Below are 26,201 nucleotides of genomic sequence, written 5' to 3'. Positions count from 1 at the left end.
CCCCAGGTCCCTTTCCCCTACACTGCTCTCATCCTCGAGGTATTCTTATAAATATCCTAGAACAAAAGAGCATGTTTTTAAAGCTGAGTGTAACCGCTGCTTCACCTGGGAACAGTTCTTTCCCAGCAGCAACACATAACCCTTCTTATAGAAGGAATTTAATCTTAATTCATCTCAGCAAACTATAGGGCACACGGGAACAAGAAGAACGCAATTATTAGAGCTGGTATTAGCTGTGCTTGTGTCGTGAGGTGCAACCTGTGTTTAGACAGGATTTAGAGACCATTTAGAGCTTGTCACTACAGCTGGTTCCAGCTTTATTGCACAAAAATGGACTTAACTCAAGTTTTAAATCTGTGCTCACTTGTGTTGAGTTGGTTGCTGGTGGCAGCTGCTGCTTTGACAACTGTGGAAGTCTCCTTTCAAAACCCCATACGAGTGGGTGGTGCTGATCCTGGGTCCTGAGCTTGTTCCTGTCAGAACAAGCTTCCAGGCTGCCCTTCAGCAGCTCCAACGAAAGGCAGACAGGGTTGTGCCTCACCTGCCAGGCTGAGCTCACTTGCTCTCAAAGCCTGTGAGATTTTGTTTCTCCTTTCAGTTTGAGTCACTACCAGCCCATCCAGTGATGCAGAGCTAAAAGGTTTGATGCCGGTGGTTTGATACCTGTTCTCTTCTCTGTAGTATTTATCGCACTGATGGATGTGGGGGTGTGTTTGTATGAGATAAGACACCTATATATGATTGACTGACTGATTTGTAGGATCACGGGGTCAGCAGCAGCCTGTTCCAGAACCCTGCAAAGCTTCATCTGACTCTTGGGACGCTGGTACTTCTGAACGAGCAAGAGATCCAGAAAGCGTGTGACCTCCTACAGCGATGCAAAGAGGACTTTGTGGAGTAAGTGATAAAAAAGGGATGTCATCACCAAGGGCATGTGTGGGAGAAAGGCAGCAAGCTGTCTTTGACAAAGGACAGTGAAGAGAAAAGCAGCTTAATAGTCTTATCTCAACTCCAGAAATTTAGAAAAAGGCTGAAACGTTTCAAATGGGAGCAGAAGAAATCTCCAGGCAGTCACAAAAACTCTGCTCAGCTCAAACCCTCAGCGTTCCCTGAAAACCTGCTCTACTCATTCCTTTTCCTCACGTGCGTCCCCGTTATTTTTTTGTGTGAGCAATTTTTGCTGTTGTCCCCTGCCTGCTGCAGAGGGAGGGATGAGCTTCATTACCTTTGTGTGTTGCCGGTGCTGGGCTCTGGCACTCCGCTTCCCTCCCCCCTCAGAGCAGGCACTGAGGTGTCTTTGACGTGCATTTCTTGATGCGAGGAGCTGTGAGCCATGCGAGTAATCAGTCTGAAGCGTTCAGTGCTGCTCCAGGACAGGGGCTTTCTCCCTGCCTGTTAACACTGAGCTGCAGATGTTAGGGCTTTAACTGTTAATGTGGTTGAATGACACTGTAATTAGCTTATCTCTCTTCAGCTTAGAAATTGGAGATGGCCTGAGGGATTGGTTTGTTTATTTATTTCTGCGAAGCCTTTGCACGTAGAGCACAGATCCTTGCTTTTGTTTTATTTATTTATTTATTGCCTCTGCGCGTGAAGAATTTGCCACGCTCCGTCAGCTACTATCTGTGGGAATTAATGCATGGCCAAAATTCATATCTCTGCCTTTAAAATGACAGCTCCAGTTGTTCGACTGTTAAAACAGAAATGCAAGTGCGTTTCCAGGGGAAGGCTCTGCCTGGAGTACTTGGAAAGTGCCAACTTCCTCATAAGTGGATTGAACTGAAGCAGAGAAAATCTTTACCCTCCATTTCCTTTAATGGAGGGAGAATCAGTGTAACCTTTAGGTTATTTCCCCTGCCATATCCAAATAAATATACTTTGAAAATGGATTTAGGCTTCCTTTTACCCACATAAAACCTTCATTAGCATTCATTTACTCTTATAAATGCAGGCAGTGCCATGCATACGAAGGTAGTTGTGCCCTTTTTGACCCTTTTTAGAACACATGGCTTTGAGCACTCTCGGTGTGATGTGCACGACAGTGCCCTGTGCTGCTTTCCTCCCAGTAAACAGGGGAGCTCATGCTCTCCTTGTTTCACCTGGGAAGCTCTGTTGAGAATCTCAAGGGTGGTCTCTAGGGCAGGCTGAAGAGAAGCGAGCAAGGTTAGAGCGAAGTCACACTCGCGTTGTTAACTCGTGTTTGTTACTTCTGCCTGCCCAGACACTCCCTGTGCTTTCCACGAGACCTCGGCGTTAAGTGAGACATGGGCACTTGCTCACGGGGAGCTCTCGCTGCGACACCCTGCCTCCCCGTGATGTTCTGGTGGTGGAGGCAAGGAGGTGGCGTGTTTGGAAGCAGCTACACTTCACAGTGTGTTTGCAGGTGTGGGAGTGCGTATCGCATCCTGCGCGCGTTTTTGGTTTCGCCTTCCTGCAAGAGTAGCTGGAGCTGATTTTAAAACAGCTGTATTTACTTCCAGCATTTTTAAGTGGATGTACTTAAAACTGAATTCTGTATTGAGTACTTTTCCCAGCGAAAAATCAACGAGCCAGAGACTTTGTGTCACGACTGCTCTCTTCACAGGGAAGGCAGGAGCCGCTCTGGAATAAGAAGTTGTACCGTTTTACTGCTGATGGATTTTCTGACATGTAAATGGAGATCTCTGCTTTGAGATGGGCTGTGAACACTGACAAGTTGACTTAATGTCTGTCTAAAACACTGAACATAGGAGTTTAAATGTTTTTACAGTATTTCTTGAGATGATGAGACAATAGCAGCTGTAGCCTTTCGAGCTTTAGAATTAGGGAGCCTTTTTTGTGTGTTTGGGTTTCTTCAGTGCAAGCAACCTGAAAGATAACGGAAAAAGGAAGTCCTCAGTGGAGTTCACTGCCTCATGCAGTCTATATAACATTTAAGTCCTGCTTAACCTCAAATTTGTGCTTAACTATAGCAAAAATGTATTTTATATCATTCCCTTAGCAAAACCAAGTATTTGTGTGTGCATGAGGAGTACTATATGTTGTATTTCAAAAGCAGGCATGATGTTTTATTTTTTAACATAAGGGATTTCTTCCATTTTAGCCGAATTACTGGAGGCAAGCCCCTGACTGTGGAGGTGTCCGGAGTGGAGTACATGAACGATGACCCTGCCATGACAGACATCCTTTATGCCAAAGTCCACATGAAGGATGGCTCGGACAGGTGAGTTCCCCATCCTTCTTTCTTTCATTCCTCCTCGATGTGCCGCGGCAGCAGTAGCAGTGCCAGAGAAACCTCTGCCGTTTGAAGCTGGTGGGTATTGCTAGCAATCCTTGGGCCAGCAGTCAGGAAGATGAAGTCATTCTTGCTTCCTAAACCGGTTAAGGCAGTCATGTGTTTGCTCTTTAAATCAGTCACTGGTGGCGCGGCTGAAAGATGTCATTTGTTTCTGTAGCAGTCTGTCAGATTGAGTAATGGTGTCAAGGCTCGAGCGGTGATAAGATGGCTGAGGAGATACTCCTGAGATGACTTAGAAGGCAGGACAACTTGGCCTCTGCTGTCTAGTTCCCAGCTTGCAATCCAGATTAATCTGGACAGCCTGGCATATTCTGTGGCACTTAATTATTCTTAAAACCCAGTTACACCAGAAGGTCCTCAGGAGAGCATGACTTGGTTACAGAGTTGGTTTTGTGTCTGTAAGCGGCCTGGAACAGGTGCTGGGTGTGAAATGTCTGTGTCTTCTGAGCTGCTGTTGTGAAATCTTGAAACGTGGTTGATGTCAGCGTATGCATGTGCTGTTCGTCACTGTGGCTGATGGCTTTAGCTCTGCAAACAGCACTGCCCGGTGTGCAGCAGTATCTGGACAACCTTCCTCCATCTCATTTTTGACAAGTATGTCACCAGGGGCATCACCGTCTTTTCTCTCAGTGCTTTCTGGGAGACTGGGCAAATATAAGAGCTGTCATACTCCATGCTGCTGGTTGTGTGATGGGAGTAGCTAAAAGAGCTCTAGCTGTCTCTCCCTGAGCCTTAGCCTTCTCTTTTTCTGCTGGTACTGCCTTTTTGTGTCTGTTCCTGTTGCTAGAGGGGAGCAGGAGGTAGCAGGGGAGCACGGAGAAGTGCAGCTGGAGGAAGGAGGCTGTGAGCAGAGACTGGCTCAGGGAAGAAAGGACATCACAGAATCGCTCGGTTGGAAAAGACCTCCGAGATCATCATGTCCAACCGTTCCTGTCTACCCACTAAACCATATCCCTAAGTACCTCATCTACCCGCTCTTTAAACACATCCAGGGATGGTGACTCCACCACCTCCCTGGGCAGCCTGTTCCAGCTTCTGACGACCCTCTCAGTACAGAACTTCCTCCTTATCTCTAACCTGAACCTCCCTTGGCACAGCTTGGTGCCGTTTCCCCTTGTTCTATCCCCATCACCTGGGAGAAGAGACCAGCACCCACCTCTCTACAAGCTCTCTTGAGGCAGTTGTAGGTGGTGATGAGGTCTCATCTGGCATGTTCTGGTATCTCCTTTCCTCAAGGGCTGAGGAGACAAGTGGGGAAGGCCTGCTTAAAACCGCACTTTGGAGGCTGTGTTGAAGTAAGAGATCGGAAGTGGGATAAGGAAATGGGTGGGAAAATGAAAATGTAAGAATTGCTGGGAGGCAGTAGGAATTGAAATATTTCCCTCCTCTTGGCTTTTTTACTTTGAAGTCTGTCCTACCCTGAAGGAGGTGAGCTAAAACAAATGGGGTGGGTGGAGAACCGGGACAAGCTAGAGGTCTGCCAGAGACAGAAGTGCAGGGAGAAACAAGGCAGAAACACTCAGAAAGATGAGACAGAGTGGGCACTAGATGACCCAAATACCCTTTGCTGGGGTCAGCTCTGAGAGCTGAGGCCTCTTCTCTCCAGAGTCACCGAGCTCTGGATCATTTCTGAGGTGCAGTGCTTGTGAGTGTGCTTGCATCTGCAAATACGTCTGCAACCTGAGGAGCGGGTAGAGAAATCCTGGAGAGCGTAAGTAGGGTCTAAAGTGGACAGTGATGTCTGCCTGCGTCTGGAGACAGCTTGAGTTGTTGGTACCAGCACTGTGGTCTGCTTCAGATACCAGCTGTATCTGTCCTGCTGAGAGCCTCCTTAGCTGTAATGCTAGCAGACAGTGCTGATGTGCATTAGGGATGGCAGAGCTGGTTTCGGCAGGGGAGATAATTGAGGTCTTCAGGCCCACCTTGCCTTGAAACTGAAAATGACCCCCACCGTCCCGTGAGAAAAGGCTGATGTCTCCTCTGTACTTCACAGAGGTCCGTTAGCTGAGATTTTTGCCAAACCCAGATTTCGTGCGTTGCATGGCACCTGGAGTTTTGCAGACTTCTCTTCCACGCCACCTTTTTTGCTTCTCGCCTGCTCAGAGAGGGCCAAGCGATTGCGAGTTTTTATCCTTGGCCCAGGCCGGTCCTGCCCTCAGCTGCAAATTAATTCATCTGACACCTCTCCCCTAATATAGTTCCTTACCTGTTAGCAAGCATCCAGCAATCATTTAGCTTTGCAGAGGGGAAAGGAGATACTTTTGTGCCGATAGAGAGCAGTGAAAGATTCTTATGCTTCCTTTGAGTTTCCAGGAGATACAGTGTCGGGCAAGTGGTGATTGAGGGGGTGAAGAGGGGACAAGTGGTGATCCCTGCAGAAAACTCGGCTTCGTTTTGTGGTCTGCTAGACATATGATTGCTGAGCAGCTCCGTGCGCCTCTTGTCTGCTAAAACCTGCTGTGCTTTGCTCAGGGAAATGGGGGAAGCAGGTAGAAGGCAGAGTTTCTCAGCTGCAAAGGCAATACTGGAGGAGAGCGGCAGCCACGTGGTTCGCTGTGCTGGATCAGACTGCTGCAGCCTGCATTTCAGAGAGGTGTGTGTGCCTTCCTGTCTCATGCAAGATGTCTTGCTAGCTCTGCGTAGTTCCTGGCGTGGCTGAAGGGTGGAGTTCCTTCCTGATCTTTGGATGATCTTGATCAGCTTAAGCTATAAAGCAGGAGATTTGATTTACCCGGACTTAGCTTGCATAACTGCAGACAGAATTAGGGGTTGGCAAGCCCTTCTGCACATATAATGGCTGAGACTCAGAGAGGGATCATGCTCTGATGCCTCCCACATGGCAAATAATTTCCATTATAATTCATTCTAATTTGTTTTATTTCCTTGATTAACTTTATAACGTAATAAAGCACCATTTTCACTTGAGCTATTCTCTGTTAATTTGCTTTAGTATTGTCTGTAATGATATTCATTTAATCTTTGTCATTGCTAATTTTAAAAATCACTGATGTAAAGCCAGAAAGTGGTAGAAAACCATGACAATTGGTAGTTTGAGAGTCTTGAAATCGTCACGTGGGGGCTGGCAGCCCATGAGGGGCAGTACAAAACCAGCAGTGGGGTGGGTAGGAGCTGGCATTTGGAGCGTGGGGCCAGCCTCAGAGAGGCCACGGTCTGCTTCTCCCACTGCAGCAGAGACACCAAAGTGGTGAGACGTGGTGGAGCAGAGAGCTGTCTAACCCCCTGGACGCGGTGAGAGAAGATTAAATTCTTCTTCACAGAGTAACACCCTCTTGCTTGCTTTGTGGGGACAGGAAGCTTTTCCAGCACATCCTTGCTGCTTTCAGCAAGGCTGGAGCACTGCAGAAATTTTGTGAGGGACAGCAGCAGCCTGGAAGTTCCTTCAGCTCTTTAGATGTAAGGATACATGGGAGTGCTGCCTTGAGGGCCTGCCTGCTCCTGCTGCCTATCCTAGGGCAGGCCTGCCCGCAGAACCCAGCAGCCACGGCCGTTTTCATGCCCGACCGAGGCCAAACAGAAGGTGGCAATAATTCCTTTAATTCTGCTCGCTCAGTGGCTCTGAAGCTGGAGCGTTCACCAGGATGTGCTCTCTGGGATTGTGCCTCCGTCACCACGTTCTGGCCTCTCCCAGAAATTAAGCCCAGTGACTGGGTTGCTTATTTGGGACAGAGAGGGTCTGAGGTCCAGCTTGATGCACTGTACAGGTTGCAGTCCGTGAACAGAGCAAGTCTTCCAGGTGACTAAGACCCCTTTGGGGGTCTGTAGATTTTAGCACTTGAAAGGAGAACCACACTGTGTTTCCTGGCAGTAGAAAGATATATCCTTCAAGTCCCTGTAACATCTGTCACTGTGAGCAGACTCTCTGCTATGCTAAATCTGCACTTCTTCATGGAATATTTGTAGCAGGAGCGATCACTGAGGAAGCTTAGCGCAGCAGCCAGAACTTTTTTTGCGTTAGAACTGGATCCTGACGGCTGTGTTCGCTTTCCATCAGAGACTCGCTCCCTTTCCCCGTGTTCCTGCAGAGACTTTTCACACATGCTGCCCTCCCTGCCTGGAAAGCAAGATGCTAATGTTGCAGGAGTTTCTCCTTGGTTTACACTGCTCTGTTCTTTCTGGTTTTGCCTTGCCAGGTTGCAGGTGATTGCTGATCAACTGGTGGAAAGATTCGTGGCCTCCGGCTTAATGCTTAAAGAATGGGATAGGGTGAAACTGCATGCTACAGTCATGAACACTCTCTTCAGGAAAGATCCAAGTGGTGGGTATTCCTCGTCCTTACTGATAAATTCATTTACAGTAGTACCTCTAAACAGAAAATGCTTTTTTATGTGTCTTTTTAAAAATTTTGTGATTTTTCTTAATTTCAATAATACCTACAAAGTTGTCGGGGATGTCACTAAATAAAACCCAGAAGAAAATGAAAAAGCAATCAGCAGAGCTGGAGAAGTCAGAGATGCTTTGAGCACTTTCCTCACCTTTTCTAAGATTCTTTGTCAGAGCTTTAGAAACACTATCACCCAGTAGCACTCAGAAGATCTGGGCCAGAGAGGAATGCACTCAAGTACCATGTGGGACACAAACTGGAACACAGGAGGTTCCACTTCAATTTGAGAAGAAACTTCTTCTCAGTGAGGGTGACAGAGCACTGGCCCAGGCTGCCCAGAGAGGTTGTGGAGTCTCCTTCTCTGCAGACATTCAAAACCCGCCTGGACGCCTTCCTGTGTAACCTCATCTGGGTGTTCCTGCTCCGGCAGGGGGATTGGACTGGATGAGCTTTTGAGGTCCCTTCCAATCCCTAACGGTCTGGGATTCTGTGAGCTCTTGGGCTCTCTGTGCCCCAACATTAAGTTGAAATTCAGTAACAACTCCATGTGCTGTGCTGACCTTTGAACAGGATGAAAACGTGATCCTCTTTGGTCAAGTTAAAGACTGCCCCTTGGTTTAGGAACGCGATTCCAGTGGTGTTCTTGTTAAATCAGATTCAGACGGCTACAAGGCTGAATATGAGCTATTATTGAGTGTACAGCATCAGCTGTCTCTGCCAAAAGATTGTCTGCTCTCGCAGTCTGTAGCATCGTTCTTAGTGCTTTATAAAGCAGCCTCGGATGCATTGCCTTGAGGGAGGGGCTGTATATCCCAGCCTCGTTCTCCCTGTGCAAGCATGCATGTGCTCTGGTGCTGGTGTGTAGGTTGCAAGCCTTACAGCATTGCACTAAAGCTTAGTGTAGCCTTCTCTGGTGCTGTGGCCTCCGTGCAGTGCCGATGGGTTATGTGGAGTGTTCTGCCTCTGTGGGTCTCTGTGTGGATGGTGATAACAGCAGATGGTTTGTACTACAGTTTTCTGTGCACCCAGCGACAGCCTTTGGGGATGACTGCTACTAAAGTCAGATAAGCATACTCAAGCGGGTAGAAACCTTGAAAAGATGGGGCTTAGCTCTCTCAAACTGAGCCCTGAAAATTGGTGAAAACATAAGCCCAAAGTGCTGATGTGGCTCTCTGTGCGCAGGCAGCTGTGTCTGGCATTATGAGTCTATATTCTGATCAGCCCCGTGAGGCATGCCAGGCATTCAGACACAATGGTGAGAGCATTACACAGATAGCCACAGAAGTCGCTTTATATTCAACACAGGATTTGAATAGCGCTAGGTGTGAGTGGGACTTCATAGTTAATGCTGAACATGAAAAAGAAATATTGAATATATTCACCAAGTGAGGCAGAGGTCCTGTGGAAAGAACAGATCATGTACTTAGGGATTATATAAAAATCCAGACGTGCTCTGGGGAAATGGATCTAAGACGTAGGCATTTGGCAGTTGCTGTAGGCCTAGGTTGCTATTCTTAATGCCTGTGTGTGTGGCTGCGTGCCCACCCCACAGAAACATACACACCACACGGATGTGCTTCCCGGAGTGGGCAGCAGAGGTTTCTATAGGTGCTGTCCAGATCGTGCCTGGTACTGTGTTCACATGCTCAGGTGGGTATTTGGTGCTGTTTCAGGCGATGCAAGCGCTCACAGTGCTGACTCTCACCCTGACAGGATGTGGAATTAAAATCAGCCAGAGAAAAGCAAGTGTGTTGCACTGAGCCATCCACCCTACAGAATCGCCCTAGCAGCAGCTATGATTTAGGGTCTTTCCTCCAGGTAACCTGGGTGAACCCAATAGAGGCACCAATTCCTGCATATTCAGCCTTGTTCTCTTTAAAGTCAAAGTGAAAGTGGGTTTTTTTACATTAAGAACTGGGCAAAGATGGTTTATTAGCTGACAGCTGACTTTGGGGAGGGAGAGAGTGGGGGGTGAAGTACAGCACACACAGTTCTCCCATCTGAAGCTCAGTCTGGTGGTGGCTTTTCTCTTTGCAGCTGAAGAGCGAAGCAATACAATGACTGGTAAATCATATTTCAAGGAACGGGAGTCGTTTAATGGCCGAAATATCCTCAAGGTCAGTATGAAACAATTAGGGAAATGGAGCCAGCTGTGGATATTGTATAGCCAAAAGAGGTTGAAACACCTCTTCAAGACTGCTTTTGTCTTAGGCTTATGGGATTTCCCGGAGGGGGGAAATCTGTTTAGAAAATAAACAATCCAGATCACTTGTAATTGGGAGCATTACAGTATTTAACAGAAGTGTTCTTAAAGCTGGTGAGGCTCAGATCAGGAGTATGTAGCATGAATGCTAAGTGGGTGTTTGTGTTGTCGTTTACTTTGCTCGTGTTTTACCCTGGAGACTCAGGCTCTTGTCGATTCTCAGCCCACCAGAAAGGAGAACTTTGTTGCTCTTGTTCTTCTCACTCATATATATTTATGAAACTAAAACTGACTGCCGTTTCACTTACACTTTTCTTCTTTGTTTTTTTTTAAAATTTTGGCTATTGATTTGCATGGTTTTGCACCACAAAAATAATAGATAGTGGTAGAGAGTCCCACCAGCCAGCATCTGAGGACTTTGGCGGTGACCAAAAGGTAGAAAGCAAGATCCCCCAAACTGTGGAGGTGGTTGAGGCTCAGTGGGAAGCATTCTGCAGCCTCCCAGGCTTTGCCAGCCAGCTTTGAGACTACAATCAGCCTCTGCTGCTGATCCAGATGGCAGTGTCAGACTGATGCTGTGGCACTTGGCCCCTGCAAGTGTCCAGAGGGAAAAGACAAGCACAGAGAAGCAGAAATGGAAAACAACACTGGGTTGTAAGCAAATTTGCAATCCTCATTGTGTGAGGGGATTTGTTGCAGGCAGCTATGATAAGAGGGAGATGGGACAATGCATGAATACGTTTGGGAACTGATAGAGGATATTCTGGCAACAAAGAGATGTGAGAGAGAATGCAGGCTGGGTGGGAGTTGGACAGCCCAGAAGGACTTCAGGGCACCAGAGGAGGGAAAGGGTGCGTGGCGCGTTTTATTTGTTTACAGTTTTGCTGTATAATGTATCAGGCACTGGATGCATGGGGATCTGAGGGCAGCGAGTGGAACTGATTGATCTCCTCTGTGCAGAGGACAAACAAAGGGACAAAATTAGGTTAAGCTCTCATTGTCCTCAAATGGTCTGTGCAAGCGTGGTGTCATGACTCAGCATCACCACATGTTGAGTGTTCGGTGTGAGACTGCAGTATTGCAGACAAGCAGAAAAGCCACAGACGTGGTCCCTTGCTTAGTGTGATCTGCGAGTTTTGGTTTGCTGCTGGTGTCTGAGAGCCAGGCTCCCGAAAGGGAAGGCGGTACGTGTCGGGAGCCCCGAGTGCTGGCGGGGACTCAGCTTTCAAGGCATAGACCCACTTTTCACTATGCCCTTTGCTCCTTCCTCTTGCATCTGTTAAATTTGTCCTCAGACTTTAGAGACATAAAATCAAACCGTCAGTCTTCCCTAATGCTCCTCATGCAAAAACATTTTTGATTTGGAAGGCATTAACGATGCTCCCTCTACTGGTAACACCATTTGTGGACCACACTGCGGGGTCTGAGGATCTGTGGGTCTTGTGGTGTGCTGCACATAGAAATGCAACTGCCCTCCCTCAGATGACTGCTTCTTATTTGTCTGAAATATGAGCCAGTGCATTTTTAAAGCTCCTAATTGATTTTGTACTGATGCAGCCAGAAGAGCTGCTGGCTGTTTGGACTGTTGGTAATTACTTCAAAGCATGTCTTGCTGCAAGAAATGTCATCCTTCTCCCCCACCTCCACTACTTCTCCTAACCTGCTCGCTTCGTATTTCCCTTTGGTCTCCCACGTGCCTGCAGCAGAACGCCCGTTGGCATTAATTAATTACATGAGTCATAAATAGCTTCAGGCTTCTTACCAGAGGAGCCCAGCCTCAGCCAGCCACTGATGCATTCTAGCATGACCTTGCAAGGATGTGCCAATTCTCTCCCAGCCCTCTCTTATATACGTTATCTTCTGCTCAGGGAGGCTGCCCTCTCGCAAAGTGGCTTCATTAATTTTTGCAATAGGATCTAAACGACGAGCTGTTAATGAACATGGCTGCAGTTAGGGCAGGCTGGCTTGCGGGCACCATCCCCTTGCAGGTAGAGCGACGTGCCGTGCGTGTATTTCCAGGCAGTGGGACTCTGCAATAACTGTGTTGGGAGGTGGTGTTCCCACTGGGAAAGCCAACAAAGCTGCTAGTAGGAGGACTTCAAGTTGGGTTCCATTGCTTTCATTCCTGTTGTGCAGCTACAGCGGGCCAAAGGGATTGCCTAGAGGAGGGCAGGACCTGAGCTGTCAGAGCACAGGGCACGACGGAGACACCTTGGTTCTGCCGTTCCAGTCTGGGGCTCCACTTGGTCAGAGCTGGTGTGTGTGTGTGTGTGTGCAGATGCAGCGCTTGTTTGCTGATAGCATGCCTGTGTTACCCTAGGCTCCAGCTGGTATTTTGCTTTCAGCACAACTAATCGGAATTTTATTTAATAATCCTTTGTTCTACCCATTCCGCAGAATTAAACATACACTCCTATTTGTGCTAATAAACGATTGTGCAGGCCGGTACCTTCCCACACTGCTCAGAAAATAGATCCTGTAGGATGAGATGCGTTCGGGAGTTTAAATTACTTCTGCCTTGAAGAACATCCATGAAAAAGGCTCCCTGGCCTAGCTGGTGCTGAAAGCCCAAGGGAATGCATGGCCCAACAGCTGAGTGATTTGTGTCTCCCATAGAAGTGCTGGATGCTTTAGCATCGTGCTTGTCTAGTCTAGTCCCAAGAAGCTAGGAATGCTTCATGAACCGCTTCATACGGAGCAGTGTGTATTTCTTCTAGGGTGGCTAGTGGCTAGCTGATGGACTCCTTTGAACATCCGAGTCACGTACCCAAATCTTGCTCCAGTTGGAAACAAAGTGGATCATTTCTTGGAGAGCGGAGAGAAAGGGCAGCAGTTCACAGCTGAAAGACAGTGGCAGCTCCTTTCCTGTGAGAGAAAGGTTGGGCCAGGTGGGTGGCGGGGCCTTGGGGAGATGCCGGTTTGGCAACCCCTCTGCCTTGCCTCCTCCTGTGTCCTCCTGGGCGGTGGCTGTGTGCCCTGCGTTGCAGCTGGCCAAGCGGCACAGCCCTGGCACCGAGGCAGCTGGGGCAGCTGCCTGCATCTCCGGAGACGAGGCTTGGCTGCCTCCGGGCTTTTATTTATTTCACTTAGTGAAAAAAACTAAGGCTGCGATGAATAAATAAAAATGCAAAGAAATGCCAGGGTACTGCCTGGCCAACATTTTCTATTACAGTTTTGAAGGAAAGGAAGGCTTTCACTAGGAAGAAAACCACCTGGAATCTCACTGGGTTAAAACTGAATGATTTTTGACTTGGGGTCCGAGGAGGAAAAGAGTGGCCTTTGCCACATTTGAACAAGAAGGAAGCAAATTTTGAGTACAGAAAAAGATGAACCCCGCCGCTTAGCACAGATCTGTGCATTAACAGCTTACAAGATTAAATATTGAGGGAACAGCCACTGAGGTACAGCAGCAGAAAGCTGCACATCTTATGTCTTAGGGCATTAGGAGAGACTTTAAGCTGGGATGCGAGCCTGGGAGCAGAATCAGCTGAGGCAGTGACATGTGCTGCTGTGCTGTGCCCTGGTCCAGCAGTGGGAGCAGAGCGGCCGGGCTGCAGAACTGCTCTGGGAGGGCTTCTGGGTTGGACAAGGTGTAATTTGATGATGCTCCTTCTCTTTTGAAGCCCGCATACAGGGTATTAAATTATGGGACCATATCTGCTTTCACTTGAGGCAGGGGCAAAGTGCCTTTACTGGCTGATACACCAGGGCTAGTGGAGAGCTGGTCATAGCAAACACATCTGGTAGTGTTCTCTGTTGCCATTTTTCTCTGGCTGGGTGAGAACAGTGCAGTGGCTGTGGTGTGCAGTGGCCCAGTTTAAGACATCTGATGCAGTGCCACGTAGAGAGAGAAAATGAAGAGCAGTCGTGTCCTGAATAACCCCACTAACCTCTGAAAATACCTCAAACCCACCAAACACTAAATAAATTAACAGCTGCTCCCGTGTAGAGCCACTTGCAGATGAGGACTGATGCTCGTGTGCTGCAGCCATCGGTACCCAGGCCTTTTCTGTGTAAATTTTATTTGTGAATTTAAGGAGACAGAGTCTTTTCCTGGTGTATTTTTAAGCTGAGGTGAAATCAAAGGGCCAAAGAAATGGCGTTAGCTGAGGACCAAGAATGCCCAGTGCTCAGAAGGGGTAAGAACATCTTGCTATCCTCAGTGAGGTGATAAAAGCCTATATCCCAAGTAGGACCAGCAGTTGGAACAAGTACCTAATGGGAGGTGGCTACTTGGCGAGTTAAAAATACCAAACAAAAATCCACTAGGGTGAGAACAGACTGAATAAAAGATTGCGGTGCAACATCACTGTATCAGAAATAAGCCAGTGCTTTCCCCGCCTTGGTTTTGCAGGAGAATCAAAAGCAGAAATGAAAGGCTGTAATGCTGCTTTGCAGAGGAGAGGATTTTTGCCTTCAGTTCTGATCCTGCCATTATCGAGGGATACCGAAACGATCGAGGGGGCTCAGCAGTGTGCAATTAGGGCAACAGTGGGATGGGAGGATGTGACGGTTGAGCAGATGAGACTGGAGATCAACATTTGTGTGATCTTGGGGAAAAAAGGATATTAAATTGGGGTTACCATGAAAATGCTTTCCTACAAAGGATATTCTTCGGGAAGAAAAGGCTTATGCACATTATTTGCATTTGGTGAAATGGGAATCTGAAGTGGCATTTGAAAAATCAGACTAGACAATAGAGGGAAGATGTCTTTGTTGGAGTGTTTGGGCCTTGGAGCAGAGCAACGAGGCGGCGTTGGAGGTATTGAGAGAAGGCTGAGACGCTGCATGAGGAGAACGCGGTGCAGGAGGTACAGGAGGTTTGTGCTAACTTGCCTGTGTGTGACAGAGATCTATTTGGTGACCTTACCATCAAGGGGAGAAGCCTCTTTTTTCAGAGGTGCTCAGCTCCTCTCTGACTTAACTTTAGCAGGAACTGTGAGTGCTCCAAGAGGGAGATTTGCTGAAGTTTCTGAATCCCATTGCCCCTTCTGGGCAGGGCTGCCTGCAGTGTGCTCCTCTGTGCCCCCCCAGCACCTCCACAGTCCCCTCCATCTCTGCAGCTCAGCCATTTTGGAGGTGCTGTGGGTGCCTCTGCCTCCCACCCGCCTCCTCATTTCCACGAGACCGCTGTTCATCCACCAGCCAGCCGAGACAGCGTCACCTCTTTGATCTTAAGAGGACAATTTTTTCTCAGTGGAGCTGGCGGGGGTTGAATTACAGCAGCGCCTTAATAGAAGACAGGGACCCAGCACATTAAGTGCAAAGAAAAAAAAAGAAAGAACACATTGATTAGCAAAAGTAGGCAGATCATCCCAAAGGTGCCATGACCCTTCTGCTGGATAATTTCCCGGGTCTGTCTGGATTAATTTACTGGCTCCGTAGCTGGGCTCCTCCTCTTAGTGGCTTGGTGAGCGTAGCAAGGAGGTCACATTGATGGGAGCTCCTTGTCCTAGTATTCCCTAATGCATCGCAAGGCTCCTGGCATCTCTGCAGCAAAACCAAAGCCCAGCTCTTCAAAACTGTTGCTGCCTTTGCTATAATAGGCAGTGCGAGGAGCCACGGGGATGAGGCTTCTTTGGAGAAACGTGGTGCTTGATTATTAATTTCCTTAAACGAGTTGTACTGTAAATCCCTCACGTTTGAGGCATAGCAGGGTCTGAGAAGTTAGCAGAGTCTTTAATGTGCTGGAGGCTTTTTTTTATTCTTGTCTGAAAGATGTGCAAAAATCCGGTAACCTCCAAACGTCCCACTTGTATTTGTTTCTTAGTTTGCAGAATGCCTCTCACCATAGCAACTAGGGTTTGATTTCCTCAAGCGCACAAATTTTCACGGATCTGGTGACGAAGGAGGGGAACAGACCCAAAACCCTGAGCTAAAGCAAAGGTTCTGCAGGATGGCAGTGACAGGAGCATCTGTACATTTGACTTGTGAAGTAGGGGGGACCCTGGAGAGAGAGGATCTCAGCTGAACGAAGGCCTGCATCTGGCCCCAAATAGTTTTACTTGTGAGAAATCAGGCCTGACAGATTAATTTAGACTATTGCTGCTTGTCACCCTCCCCACTGCTGCATCACCCTCTGGCAGCTGAGGTGGCTCTGCTCCAGTTTTGTGAAGAGCTGAGGTTTTGCGTGGCAGCAGTCAGAGGAGAGGGATCGGCTGCTTCCACTTCTGCAGAGCTCAGCTGGAAACCTCCTAAACCCTCCCCACCCGTGGAGGTCAGGAGCGTGTTGTGAATGGTATGAAGGATGCTCCTCTTAGGTCTGCAGATGAAACCCAGCTGAGGAGAGGCAGGAAAATTGCACGTGTTCGTAGCAGGGATCAGAGCTCCAAATGATCATGAGAAATCGGGCAGAAACAAATGGGCTGCTGTGAACAAGGACAGGTCCAGGAGGGAGAGGCAGGACAGAGAACTGCCCCAATACCAGCCCCACTCCATACCAGCTTAGCACTCAGCCCCCAGGTGAAGTACTTGTCCAGTTCTGGGTACTGTGGATGGGTGCAAAGAGCCCAGAAGGCAGCAGTAAGATCATCAGAGGGCTAGAAAATGTCTATGAGCTGAGTCCAGAAGACTTAGAGTTGTTCTGAGGCTAGTAAAGGAAGGAGGAGAAAAACACGTAGGAAAACCTCTTTAAGCATATGAAAGCTTTTGCCAGTAGTGGATAGTCTGTGGTAGGGCACTAAGTAACAGGCCTTAATTACAGCAAGAGATTCAAAGTAGGTTTTTAGGAAGATCTGTGTAATGGGAAGGAGAATGAAACACTGCCCTAGAGGAGCAGGAGAAATAGGAGTCTGGGTGTTTGGAGGGAGCAGAGACGTCAGTCCAGGACCTGCCAGTAGTGAGCTCCTCCTGCCTTGAGGAAGCAGAGGATGCTGGAGCTGATGAGCTCTTTTGGTCCTTTCTTCAGCTTGTTGCTTTATGATTATTACGTGAAATATATGCAAAACACCCATGAGGTGGCATTTGTGAATGTACCAAAAGCTTCTTGGCATTTACGTGGCATTTACTTTGGCTCAGTAAAATAAAGACATAAAAAAGAAACCTCCTATCATATATACCTAGGATCTTTCTCCCTGAACTCCATACATGCTTCTTGCTCTTACATTGGTGATACTTTTCTAGATAGAGATGGTTTTGTTATTACTGCTTTATGAGGAATGGCACAGTGATTTAATCGGAAGGGCTTTTCCTGTGTCATAGAGGAGATACCCCTCACTTGCATCCTCTTGGGCTGTTGCTCGTTTGTCTGTAATTTCAGGTCTTGGTGGTCCATGGCAAAGCTGGTGGATAGGAAATGACTCGAGAAGTAGCAAGCTGAAAGCAAACAATAAAGGAGTTAGAGCTTTGCTTATGATACAGAGTTGGGCTGTTGCTCGTTTGTCTGTAATTTCAGGTCTTGGTGGTCCATGGCAAAGCTGGTGGATAGGAAATGACTCGAGAAGTAGCAAGCCGAAAGCAAACAATAAAGGAGTTAAAGCTTTGCTTATGATACAGACCAGCTGCACTCCCAACAGATAGGCCACTAGGACCTTCATGGCCAGATTTTATCCCTCCTGAGGTCTGCGTGCATCCTTCCTAAAGGGAAATGAGGTGAAAGTTTCAAATCTGCCAGAGGCAGAAGGAAAAGGAGAGGGGAAGGGCAGTTCCTTGCGTTATCTGTGCGGAAGGACTCGATGCTATGCTGGTGATGGAGAGACACTCCAGAGCCAGCTGCACACTTGCAGAACAAAACAAATCATCTGCATGTGCCCGCCAAGCTCTGTGGCTGGCGCTTGGAGGCCATGGCGCAGACAATGTGCTTGTGGTGATGGCCCAGGTGACGGCTGCCCTCCCTCCTGCCCTTCGCAGCCCTCCCTTCCACCCTTGCCTTGCAGCTCTGCACCGCGTCTTAACCCTGCAACACCTGTGCAGAAATGGAAAGTGTTGGATGCCTGGCCAGCCATCCTTTAAAAAGCCATTGAATGGAAACGGTTGCTAATTTGGAGAGGAGGTGAGGAACATGGGGCAGAGCCGCCTCTCCAGATGAGTGCCCATCTACCTGCTTTTCCTGCGCTTCTCGTGCATTGTTGCTGAAAAGCTTCCAAGCGCAATTAAACCTCTGACAGATAATCATTGGCGAAGTGGTGTCCAGAGTGAATAATACGGGAATCAGGTACTTCTGTTTTGGCACCAAACAGTTTCAGAAAACATATTTTGAAAGTTGAAAATACAAGGAACAAAATCTATTCGTTGAACAAACTCCCCAGATCTTGACACGTTGCCCAGTTGTGTCTCATCTTCTGGGAGCCGTAAGGGGATTTGGTTTGGGGTTTGTCTGTCATCGTTTGGGAGCGTTTGGGTCACAAATGGAAAGGGATTTCTCAAGATGAGGAAGAAGGAGCTCAGCCAGCATGTGCTGCAGCCTGGGAACTGGGGCAGCTTCTGCCAGTTTGTGCTGTGGAGGTAACGGCCTTCTGTAGGTCACTGGGATGGTCAGCAGGGAGGTGCTGGTAGCATAAGTCTGCAAAGCTGAAAAGGGGCACAGGCAAGCAGGCTTCCCAAAAGCAGGATTGGAGGCTGTGGTTCCTGAAGCAAAGATGCCTAATCAGAAGAGCTCTGATGGAGAGTTTGCTGGAGTTTAGCGGACTCTTCTTATAGTCCATCAGTGTTTCTGAGTGTTGCTTTCACGCTTCTAAGTCTTTTTATAATTTTAATTTTAATCCTTCCATGTTTCTTGTCATCAGGACCTTTTCCTCTATCAATCCTTTTTTGCTTAATGCTGGTATCAGCTCTGTAACACAGCAGTTTGCCAAAGGATCGGCGCCTTCCCTGCTGTAGCTGGCATGGGTACCGCAGTTGTGCTTTAGCCAGCTGGTTTGGAAGAGCGATTGTTCTCTGCTCTTCTGCAGTGTTCTCCATCCCAAGCTGTGGATGCATTTATACAAGCATTAATTCAAATGTATCATCCCTTGTGAGATGGAAAAATAGCCTGATGTTTATTTGGGCAAGTTGCACCCCATGTTCCAGTCCTGTCTGGGTCCCTCCAGTGCAAGAAAGGTTTGGGATGTTGGGGTTGTGCACCAAGGGAGAGAGTGCAGAGAGTCTGAAAACAGGTTTCATTGCTCCGTGTTGAGGCACCTCTTCAGGAACCCCGTTCTCCATGCTTGTCAGTGGGTGTCTGGGATTGTTTGCTTCTTCCCATCTCCGAAGGGGCTATCAGCACTGTAGCATGCTGATTTCCCACAGAAAGCAGCCTCCTGTCCTTCCTGGCTCTCCGAGTTCATTCCTTCATTCACCGCTGCTCCTGATCAGGACACACTGGGAGTAGCGGCTACCGCTGGGCGAGCTGCTGACTGTTGTCACTGCGTGCAGAGCAGATGAAGCTGTAGAGCCTGCGACTTCTCTGGAGCTTGAGTTTAATCTCCTGCTGTGAGCTCTCTCCACACTGCTGGCTGCTGCTGGACCCTGGTTCCCAGCATGATCTTACGTGGCCACAGCACTGGGTTGCCTGTCCAAAGCGATCCTCCCACACATGTTCTCCCATGGAGGCAGAGACGAGTGGGGCTCAGCCTGTTTGCATGCCTTCCTGGAAGGGATCTTTTGGTGGATAAGCACCTTCAACGCGGGCGAAGCGGAGGAGGAGGCGTTGCTGGCGTCCCGTCCTCAGAGTGGACTGTGCAGCAGGCATGACAGTGAGCTCATCCACAGCCGTAGGTTCCTGGAGCTGCGAGTTTCTTCCATCCTGCATCCTAGAAGTTGCTCATTTCTCTGCTTGTTCCAGATACAGAAAACGGGACCCCCCTCAGCTCCCTGCTGAGGGCGGCCGGGTTTCTGAGGCTGATTGGTCACAGGCTAATGACATTACATGCCTCTGCTCACCCGCAGCGCTGATTCACCGGGGACAGTTTTGTACTGTTAATCTATAATACCCCTACCCTAAGGCACTGCTTGCTGTGGGTGGAGTTCGCAACAAAGCGAGCTCCCCGCAGACTGGGGGAGTACGTGCATTTCATCCTGTGATAATGCTGCTTTTTGGTGGTGGTTTTAAATTGCAAGGCATCGCAGCGAATCGTCGTGCCCTCGGCGTTTCTGAGCATCGAGGCTCTCGGCAGAGCTGCTTAGACTTTTTATTAATTCAGGAAGGGTCCTTTTTGGCTGACTGTGATAGACGACGTAAGGCTTTAAAAACCGATCAATAATCCTGATGGTAGTAGCAAAATCCAGGTGGTGCGAGTGCAAGCCAGAGATTACGTGAAGGAAGTTTTAAATACCTCTTACTCCCTTCCCTTCCCCGGACTTATTTTGTCCTCCCACTGCCCAGTGCCTCTCCAGGCGAATCTATTAATATTTCTCATGCTTGTTGAGCCCGTGACAGGTGATTTAAAAGCACCAGTTTGTGTTGGCATCTCCGCTCTTCATAACCGGAGCTGAAACGCATCACTGCCGTCCTTACGTGGATTAGCGCCGTGATTTATTACCGTTGCTTCCAGGTTTGAACACAAAGGTGCCGTCTCATTCTGGGAGGGTTGTCTGCGGGAAGCGAGCCCCCCGAGGATGGCTGCTTGACAAATACCCGCGCTTGGGAGCGCAGCGTTGTTTAGACGCACGTTTTAACTGCTCCGTCGAGGAATCGTCCTCCTTTGCCTTTGTTTCTCCCCTGCTTCAGTAAAACCGACTTTACCGGCTTAGGCAAAAGCGGGGAAAAAAGCGGATTTGATCTGGTTTTGATCTGTTGCTCTGCCTTTGATGAGGAAGTTGTTGTGGTTTGGGGGGTGAAGCTTGTACTGGCATTTTTGGCGCAGGTCCGCAAGGTGCGGTTTGATGTGTGCTTCTTCCTCTCCCAAAACAAGTCTTCAGCCTCTGTCTTCCTTCAGAAAACGATTGTCTCACCCCAAGGGAGCCCTGCTATGTAATTTGTGGGTAATAGAGGGGAACGAACCTCAGAGGAAGAAGAATCTCCAACATCCGAACGGAATTGTCTTAAATGAGAGAAATTGAGGTGTTAGAAATGACAGGCGTGCTGCTGGCTTTTTCCTGGCTCAGAATAAATGACTTCTGGGGAGAAATGGAGAGAAGCTTGCTTTCTGGGAGCTGCTGCAGGGCTGCCTGCCCTTCATCGTTACCTGCACAGTTACATCCTTGGCCCCGGCCCCCCAGAAGGGAGAGGGAGAAGGAGGAGAGCTTGCACACATGAACATGTGGTGGTTTGTGAAATGTGGGTTGTCCATAGACCAGTGTGCTCCCTTTCCTGGGGGCTCATGGCTTTTGGGGGAGGCAGCGCAGCTGCAGTCCCTGCCATCCCCTGCAGGTCCTGGGATGCTGCTGCTGGGAGGATGCTGTGCCACTCCCTGGGTGCTCACTTCCTCCCCAGGAGAGATGCTGAGTCCTTGTGCGCATCCTTGCTGAGCGGTTTCTGAGCCTTTGGCTGTGGTTTGAAAGCCAGGCACACCTCTGGCACATTTGCTTAGAGGTGCTGGGTCTGAGGTTAAAAGTTAACAATGCTCTTTCCTTATTCAGTTCTAATTTAATTTAGGAAGGCAGCAGGGAGACCGAGAGCACTTAGTCTGGTAAGTGCTATTCCCTTGATGGGAGTTAGTAGCTTGCTCGGCGTGCGTGATGTTGACTTCATAAGCTGACCTTTACCTCCATAACGTTTATTTTCATTTATAATGCTTTTAAAAAAAACAAACAAATCCCTACCCCCAACCTCTTATTTATTCTTTAAGCAGAGAAGATGTAAATCCTTCAGCGTGTTTGGATTTATAGAATTACTGCGCTTTTGCTGAGCCTCACGTCCCACTCCAATCAAATGACACGGCTTTCGGTAACCGTGCGGGTGACTGCGTTTTTCCTCCCCCTGCCTCCCTCCTTACTGCTCCTGATCTGTGCCTCCTCCTGCTCCCTGCAGCCTTTTTGGGGAAAGGTGGGCCCTTGGCACCCACGGGAAGGGACAGGAGGGGGGACTAAGCAAGTCTCAGGGTTGTCAGCATTTACGCATGAAGTGGAACAACCTCCAGGTATCTTCTTTCCTGGCCCAGAATAAAAAAATGCTGAAATGCTTTTATAGGAGGGATTTCGTCAGCTGTGCTACAGGCCTCCTCCGAAACCAGCGCATTTCCGTGGTGGCTGGGGAGAGAGGGGAGATATAAATATCCTTCTCGGCTCTGCTTGGCTTCTCCCCAAGATAAATAGAAGTGAAAGTCAAAAGTAGAGGCTTGGCCTTCTGAAATCTCTTCCCGAGCCTCTGGGGACCTGAGCATAGGATGCTTTCATGACGGGAAGCCAGCTCCTGGTGTTTCAGGGGTCTCGGAAGGTGATGTTTGAGGGGTCTCTCTCCCCACTGCCCAAGGCAGATCTCGGCCGTACAGTGCCTCAACTGTGATCTCCACGCCTGGTGGTCAGCGGCCTCTGTCGCGGGAAGCCTCAGGGAACACAGAAGCACTGGTGAGAAACTGCCTTGAAAGGAGAGCAGAAAAAAACCATCTGTGGTTGTCCTTTAAATCTTGTAGCATGTTTACTCTCAGAAAGTACAGCTACATTACCAAAAATCAATAGTTCTGGCAGCGTTCTCCCTGAGAAGCACACACACGCTCGGACACATGAGAGGCGGTAAGTCTTAAAAAAGCCAAGGGAATACAAAGTGCTTTGGTACAAGGGTTTTGCTTCACTTTGAGCAGTGTACAAATGGAGGGCCCTTGACCTGGGCAGCGTCTTCTGGGACTTTCTGATTGTCTTTCTGGTCCGATGTGTGCGAGGCTGGGCCAGCCAAGGGGGGCCATCAGAAGGTTTGTCTCATTAACTGATTTTTGCTTTGAAGTACATGTGTTTTGTAAAAAAAACCAGGTTGTGGTGTGCAGAGATAATCTAAACAAGTATTTGAAAGACTCTTCCTTTCGACTGTTTTGTGTAAAGGTTTAACTTCCAGGGCTCCTGATGGGAGCAGCACATCCCAGCGTTTCCTTTGTTTTCTTCATGTTTGCAAAGACTTTATTCTACCAAAATAAATGCATCTTCTCCCTCCCTCTCTGTTAAAAACAAAATCCTTTTCAAATCCTAGTATCTCCTTGCTTACCAACGCGCCTACCACTGCCCTCCATTAGGAACGGAGAGAAACGATTCCCACTTTTCCTGCGTGGAGAGTGCTCCGTGAAGGAAAGGAGTGTTGATGTGAACGGCCGGTTTGACAGAGATGGGTGTTAAGGTTAGGGGTAAGTGAGCACGCTGGTGACAAGCACTGCAGCAAGCCCTGGAGAGCTGGAAATCATCCTTCCTTCTCAGATCAGCCAAAACAAAGAGAGAAAGGAGACCAACCCCTTTTCACTCCCATCTCTTATTAATGAGACATTTTATCCTAAGTCTTCTAACATGAACTACGCAGGCTTTTGGGAACATAATCAATCTTTAATTGTATAAATCTTTAATTGTATAAAATGGAGTTTGTATGGCTGTAGCCATTTCTCTTCTCTCTTTTCCTTTCCCCGTTTGAGATGTGCCCGTAGCACAACTTCTTTTCAACAGGGTGTCCCACTTTAGGGCAGCGGCCTCATGGAGCTGCTCACACAGTGTCCCTTGAAGCCAGGCTGCTGCAGAGGGGCCTCTTGCTGGGACAGGGACATGCGTGACCCCCGTGGCGCCTGGCTTCTGTCGAGTACGCACTCGGAAGGACTGGCAGCAACTTGCAGCTTAATATGAGTCTGAGTGATTAGAGGCAAATTACTTCGGGCCCTGTGCAAAGTAAGTCCTTGTGCCGGGGTCTTACGGGACAAGCATCACCCCAAAGGCAGGATGAGGTACAGGTGAGCCAGAGGAGCCGCACAGGCTGCCCGCTGCCTCTCCTAGGCAGGTATGCTGTGACTAAATGATCCAGCAGAGAAACTCGCTGCTTCGTGGCGTTTGTGCTGACCCAGGTGCTTTTTGCACAAGCAGCTTAGGGATCGAGTGCCTGTGCTGCCCCACAGGCAGGTCCAGGCAGGAGCAGGGTGGTCCTTGCAGGTGGGCTGTGGCAGCAGGCACTCTGCAGCACCTCTGACTGCAGCTGCAGCCCTTTCAGACGGAAGAAGGGGCTTAGCAATCGCTGCAAGCTGGCTCAGTAAGCATAAATACCCCTGCTCTTCAGAGCTGTGGCTCTGACTGTCATGTGTCAATGGGGAATTGATAGCGTCAGCCAAATCCTGCGTGGAGAGTTGTCCAGGCGAGCAGGCCGTCTGGAGCAGGGGCTGCATTCATCACGGTGCCTTGGCATCAAGTCTGCGGCCCAAGGTACCTCGGTGGTGCTCCCTGGCCAAAGCCCTTCTTGCTCTGCCCTGGAAACGCCAGGGAATCGCTTCCCCTTTCTGGAGGAGTGACAGCAAAATTAGGAATTGTCCTGAGAGCAACCTCGCTGGTCCCCTTTTGAAGAAGGAGTATTTGCAAAGTAGGTAACCCTTGGGAGAACCAACAAAAGAGCAGTCCTGCCCAAATCAGTGCCAGGCAGAGCTAAACGCCTTTTTGGAGGAGAAGAAGTGCAGCCTTTCAGATGCTAACTAGGTATTTGGGGTTTCAATCATTTGCTGTGCAGAGGAATTGAGGAGGATGGGTTGGAATGAACCCATTGGGCTTTTGGTGCCCCATAGCGATTGTGTCTTTGTAACATCAGGGAGGGCCTGGGACTGCCTTGAGCAGGCACCTGCAGGGACAGATAGAAAATCCAGCAGGAGACAGTGGGAATGGGCGTTTGGGAGATCTCTGCGGTGGGGAGATGTCACTGCGCAGGCCCTCTGTGTCTCACAGTGCTCCCGTTAAGTGGAGTTTCGAAGCATCTCCGCTGAAGAGCTTTTCCTAAGGCATGACTGATGTTTCCAGGTAGAGCAATTTCCTGTGTCTTAATGGAATGGGAGGAGCTCTGTATGCTTGGACACGATGCCTTTCCAGCGATATTGCTGAACGTCCCCATAAGAAATTCTGATGTCATTCTTTTGGTCTGCTTCATAGATTGGATTAATGGGCAGAGAGACGCCCTCCAGGTCCCAGCGTTGGCTTGCTTTCATTAATTTGCACTCCAATCTTTGCCGAACAAAGAAGGATTTGTTGAAGAGAGCGGGGTCAGTGCTGGGATGAAGAGCCTTGCGCCTCTAGCCTGCTAGTTTGAATTAGGACTGAGCCGTAACTGTAACTCGTACGTCCTGTGGCCTGGATTGGTGGAAACAGCCTGGCCTCAATCCTCGCTCCCCCGGAGCCTGCGACCTCAAGAGCCACCCCGGGGTGGTGGCCTTTGGGGCAGTGAATAGCTCCACCCAAGCTCCCGAAATGAGCCACAGTCAGAAAGCAAGGTAGGGAGGGCTTGAGCAGCTGCTGCTGCAGAGAGAGAGAGTTCATTTCGTATCCTGTTTGCTTTAAAGGCTAAGTGCAGGCTCTAGGGGGAAAAACAGTTTAAAGAATAGTTTCATTAAAGGCAAAACAAGTCTGTCAGAGGCTTTCTGCAGCACTGGCTCTTCTGAGAGATCTGTGGACAAGCTACAGGCTGCATTTCTCTAGATACCCCTCGAATGGTTTTTTTCTCCTCTCTTTCAGCTCTTTGAGAACTTCTACTTTGGAGAGGTGCAGCTGGACTCGGTGCATCTTTCCCAGAGGTTCTCCTCGGACGCCTCTGGCTACTACGCGACATCTGGGCGGCTGACCTTCTCCTGAAGCAGCAACGCAGCGGGGTCCGCTCATCGGTGAAATGTGGTTTTATAGGACACAAATTTTGAACAGGAACCTAGGAGCTCCAGGCAGGGATGCCTCATGACTCCTCGACAGCACATTGCAGCCAGGAACCATGGCATTTCCCCGCAGCTTTGCCTACACTTATTGCCTGCCCTCCCTTTTTGGGGGAAACCGAGGTCCTTCCACCTCCTTTCCCTATTGCCAACCAAAATGTTGCAGAGTTGCCTGTATGATGTCTGCTGCCTGTTTGGTTTCCAGGAAAACAACTGGAAAAACTGGTGCAGGTGGTTTTTTGGGCCATCGCCGATGTTTACGCGTGGCTTTATTTTAGAAGAAGGAAGTTTGTTCTTAAAAAAAAGTATTTAAAATCTAAGAGAGCTCTTTGGAGCAGGATTTAATGGTACTGAGGCCAGGCATTGCTTGGATATCCAGCAGCGCGCCTGTGTGATGTAGATCTCTAAATAAATTCATTCTCTTCAAAAGCAAAGTGGTTTATCTCCCGTCACATTGATAGTTTCTGTAATTAAACTTCCAGCACACAACTACATTAATAAGAAAGCATTTGTGGTAAAAGCTCTTTCCGGTGACTGTTTTCAGAAAACTTATATGCCTTGTAGGTGGTTTCTCCATTAAAAGACGAGCAAAACTTTTTGATACCGTTGTGAGTCCTTCAGGGATGTGAAGATGCCTGTTGTTGCTGGCAAACCTGCACATTT

At 48.7% G+C, this 26,201-nt stretch overlaps 1 protein-coding gene across 1 annotated transcript; it reads left to right on the top strand.

Annotated features, from left to right (window-relative positions):
• Positions 1 to 760: 760 nt before the first annotated feature.
• LOC104533899 (activating signal cointegrator 1 complex subunit 1-like) lies at positions 761 to 25,467 on the top strand (the record flags this gene model as incomplete). Its single annotated transcript, XM_010179108.1, has 5 exons — positions 761 to 897; positions 3,083 to 3,202; positions 7,429 to 7,553; positions 9,657 to 9,736; positions 25,351 to 25,467. Coding segments are annotated over 5 exons (579 nt in total), but the record flags the coding sequence as incomplete, so codon positions are not given.
• Positions 25,468 to 26,201: the final 734 nt, after the last annotated feature.

The sequence above is a fragment of the Mesitornis unicolor genome, unplaced genomic scaffold (assembly GCF_000695765.1).
Source record: "Mesitornis unicolor isolate BGI_N332 unplaced genomic scaffold, ASM69576v1 scaffold17282, whole genome shotgun sequence".
NCBI classification, from domain to species: Eukaryota; Metazoa; Chordata; class Aves; order Mesitornithiformes; family Mesitornithidae; genus Mesitornis; species Mesitornis unicolor.
This window is presented reverse-complemented; position numbering and strand designations above follow the sequence as displayed.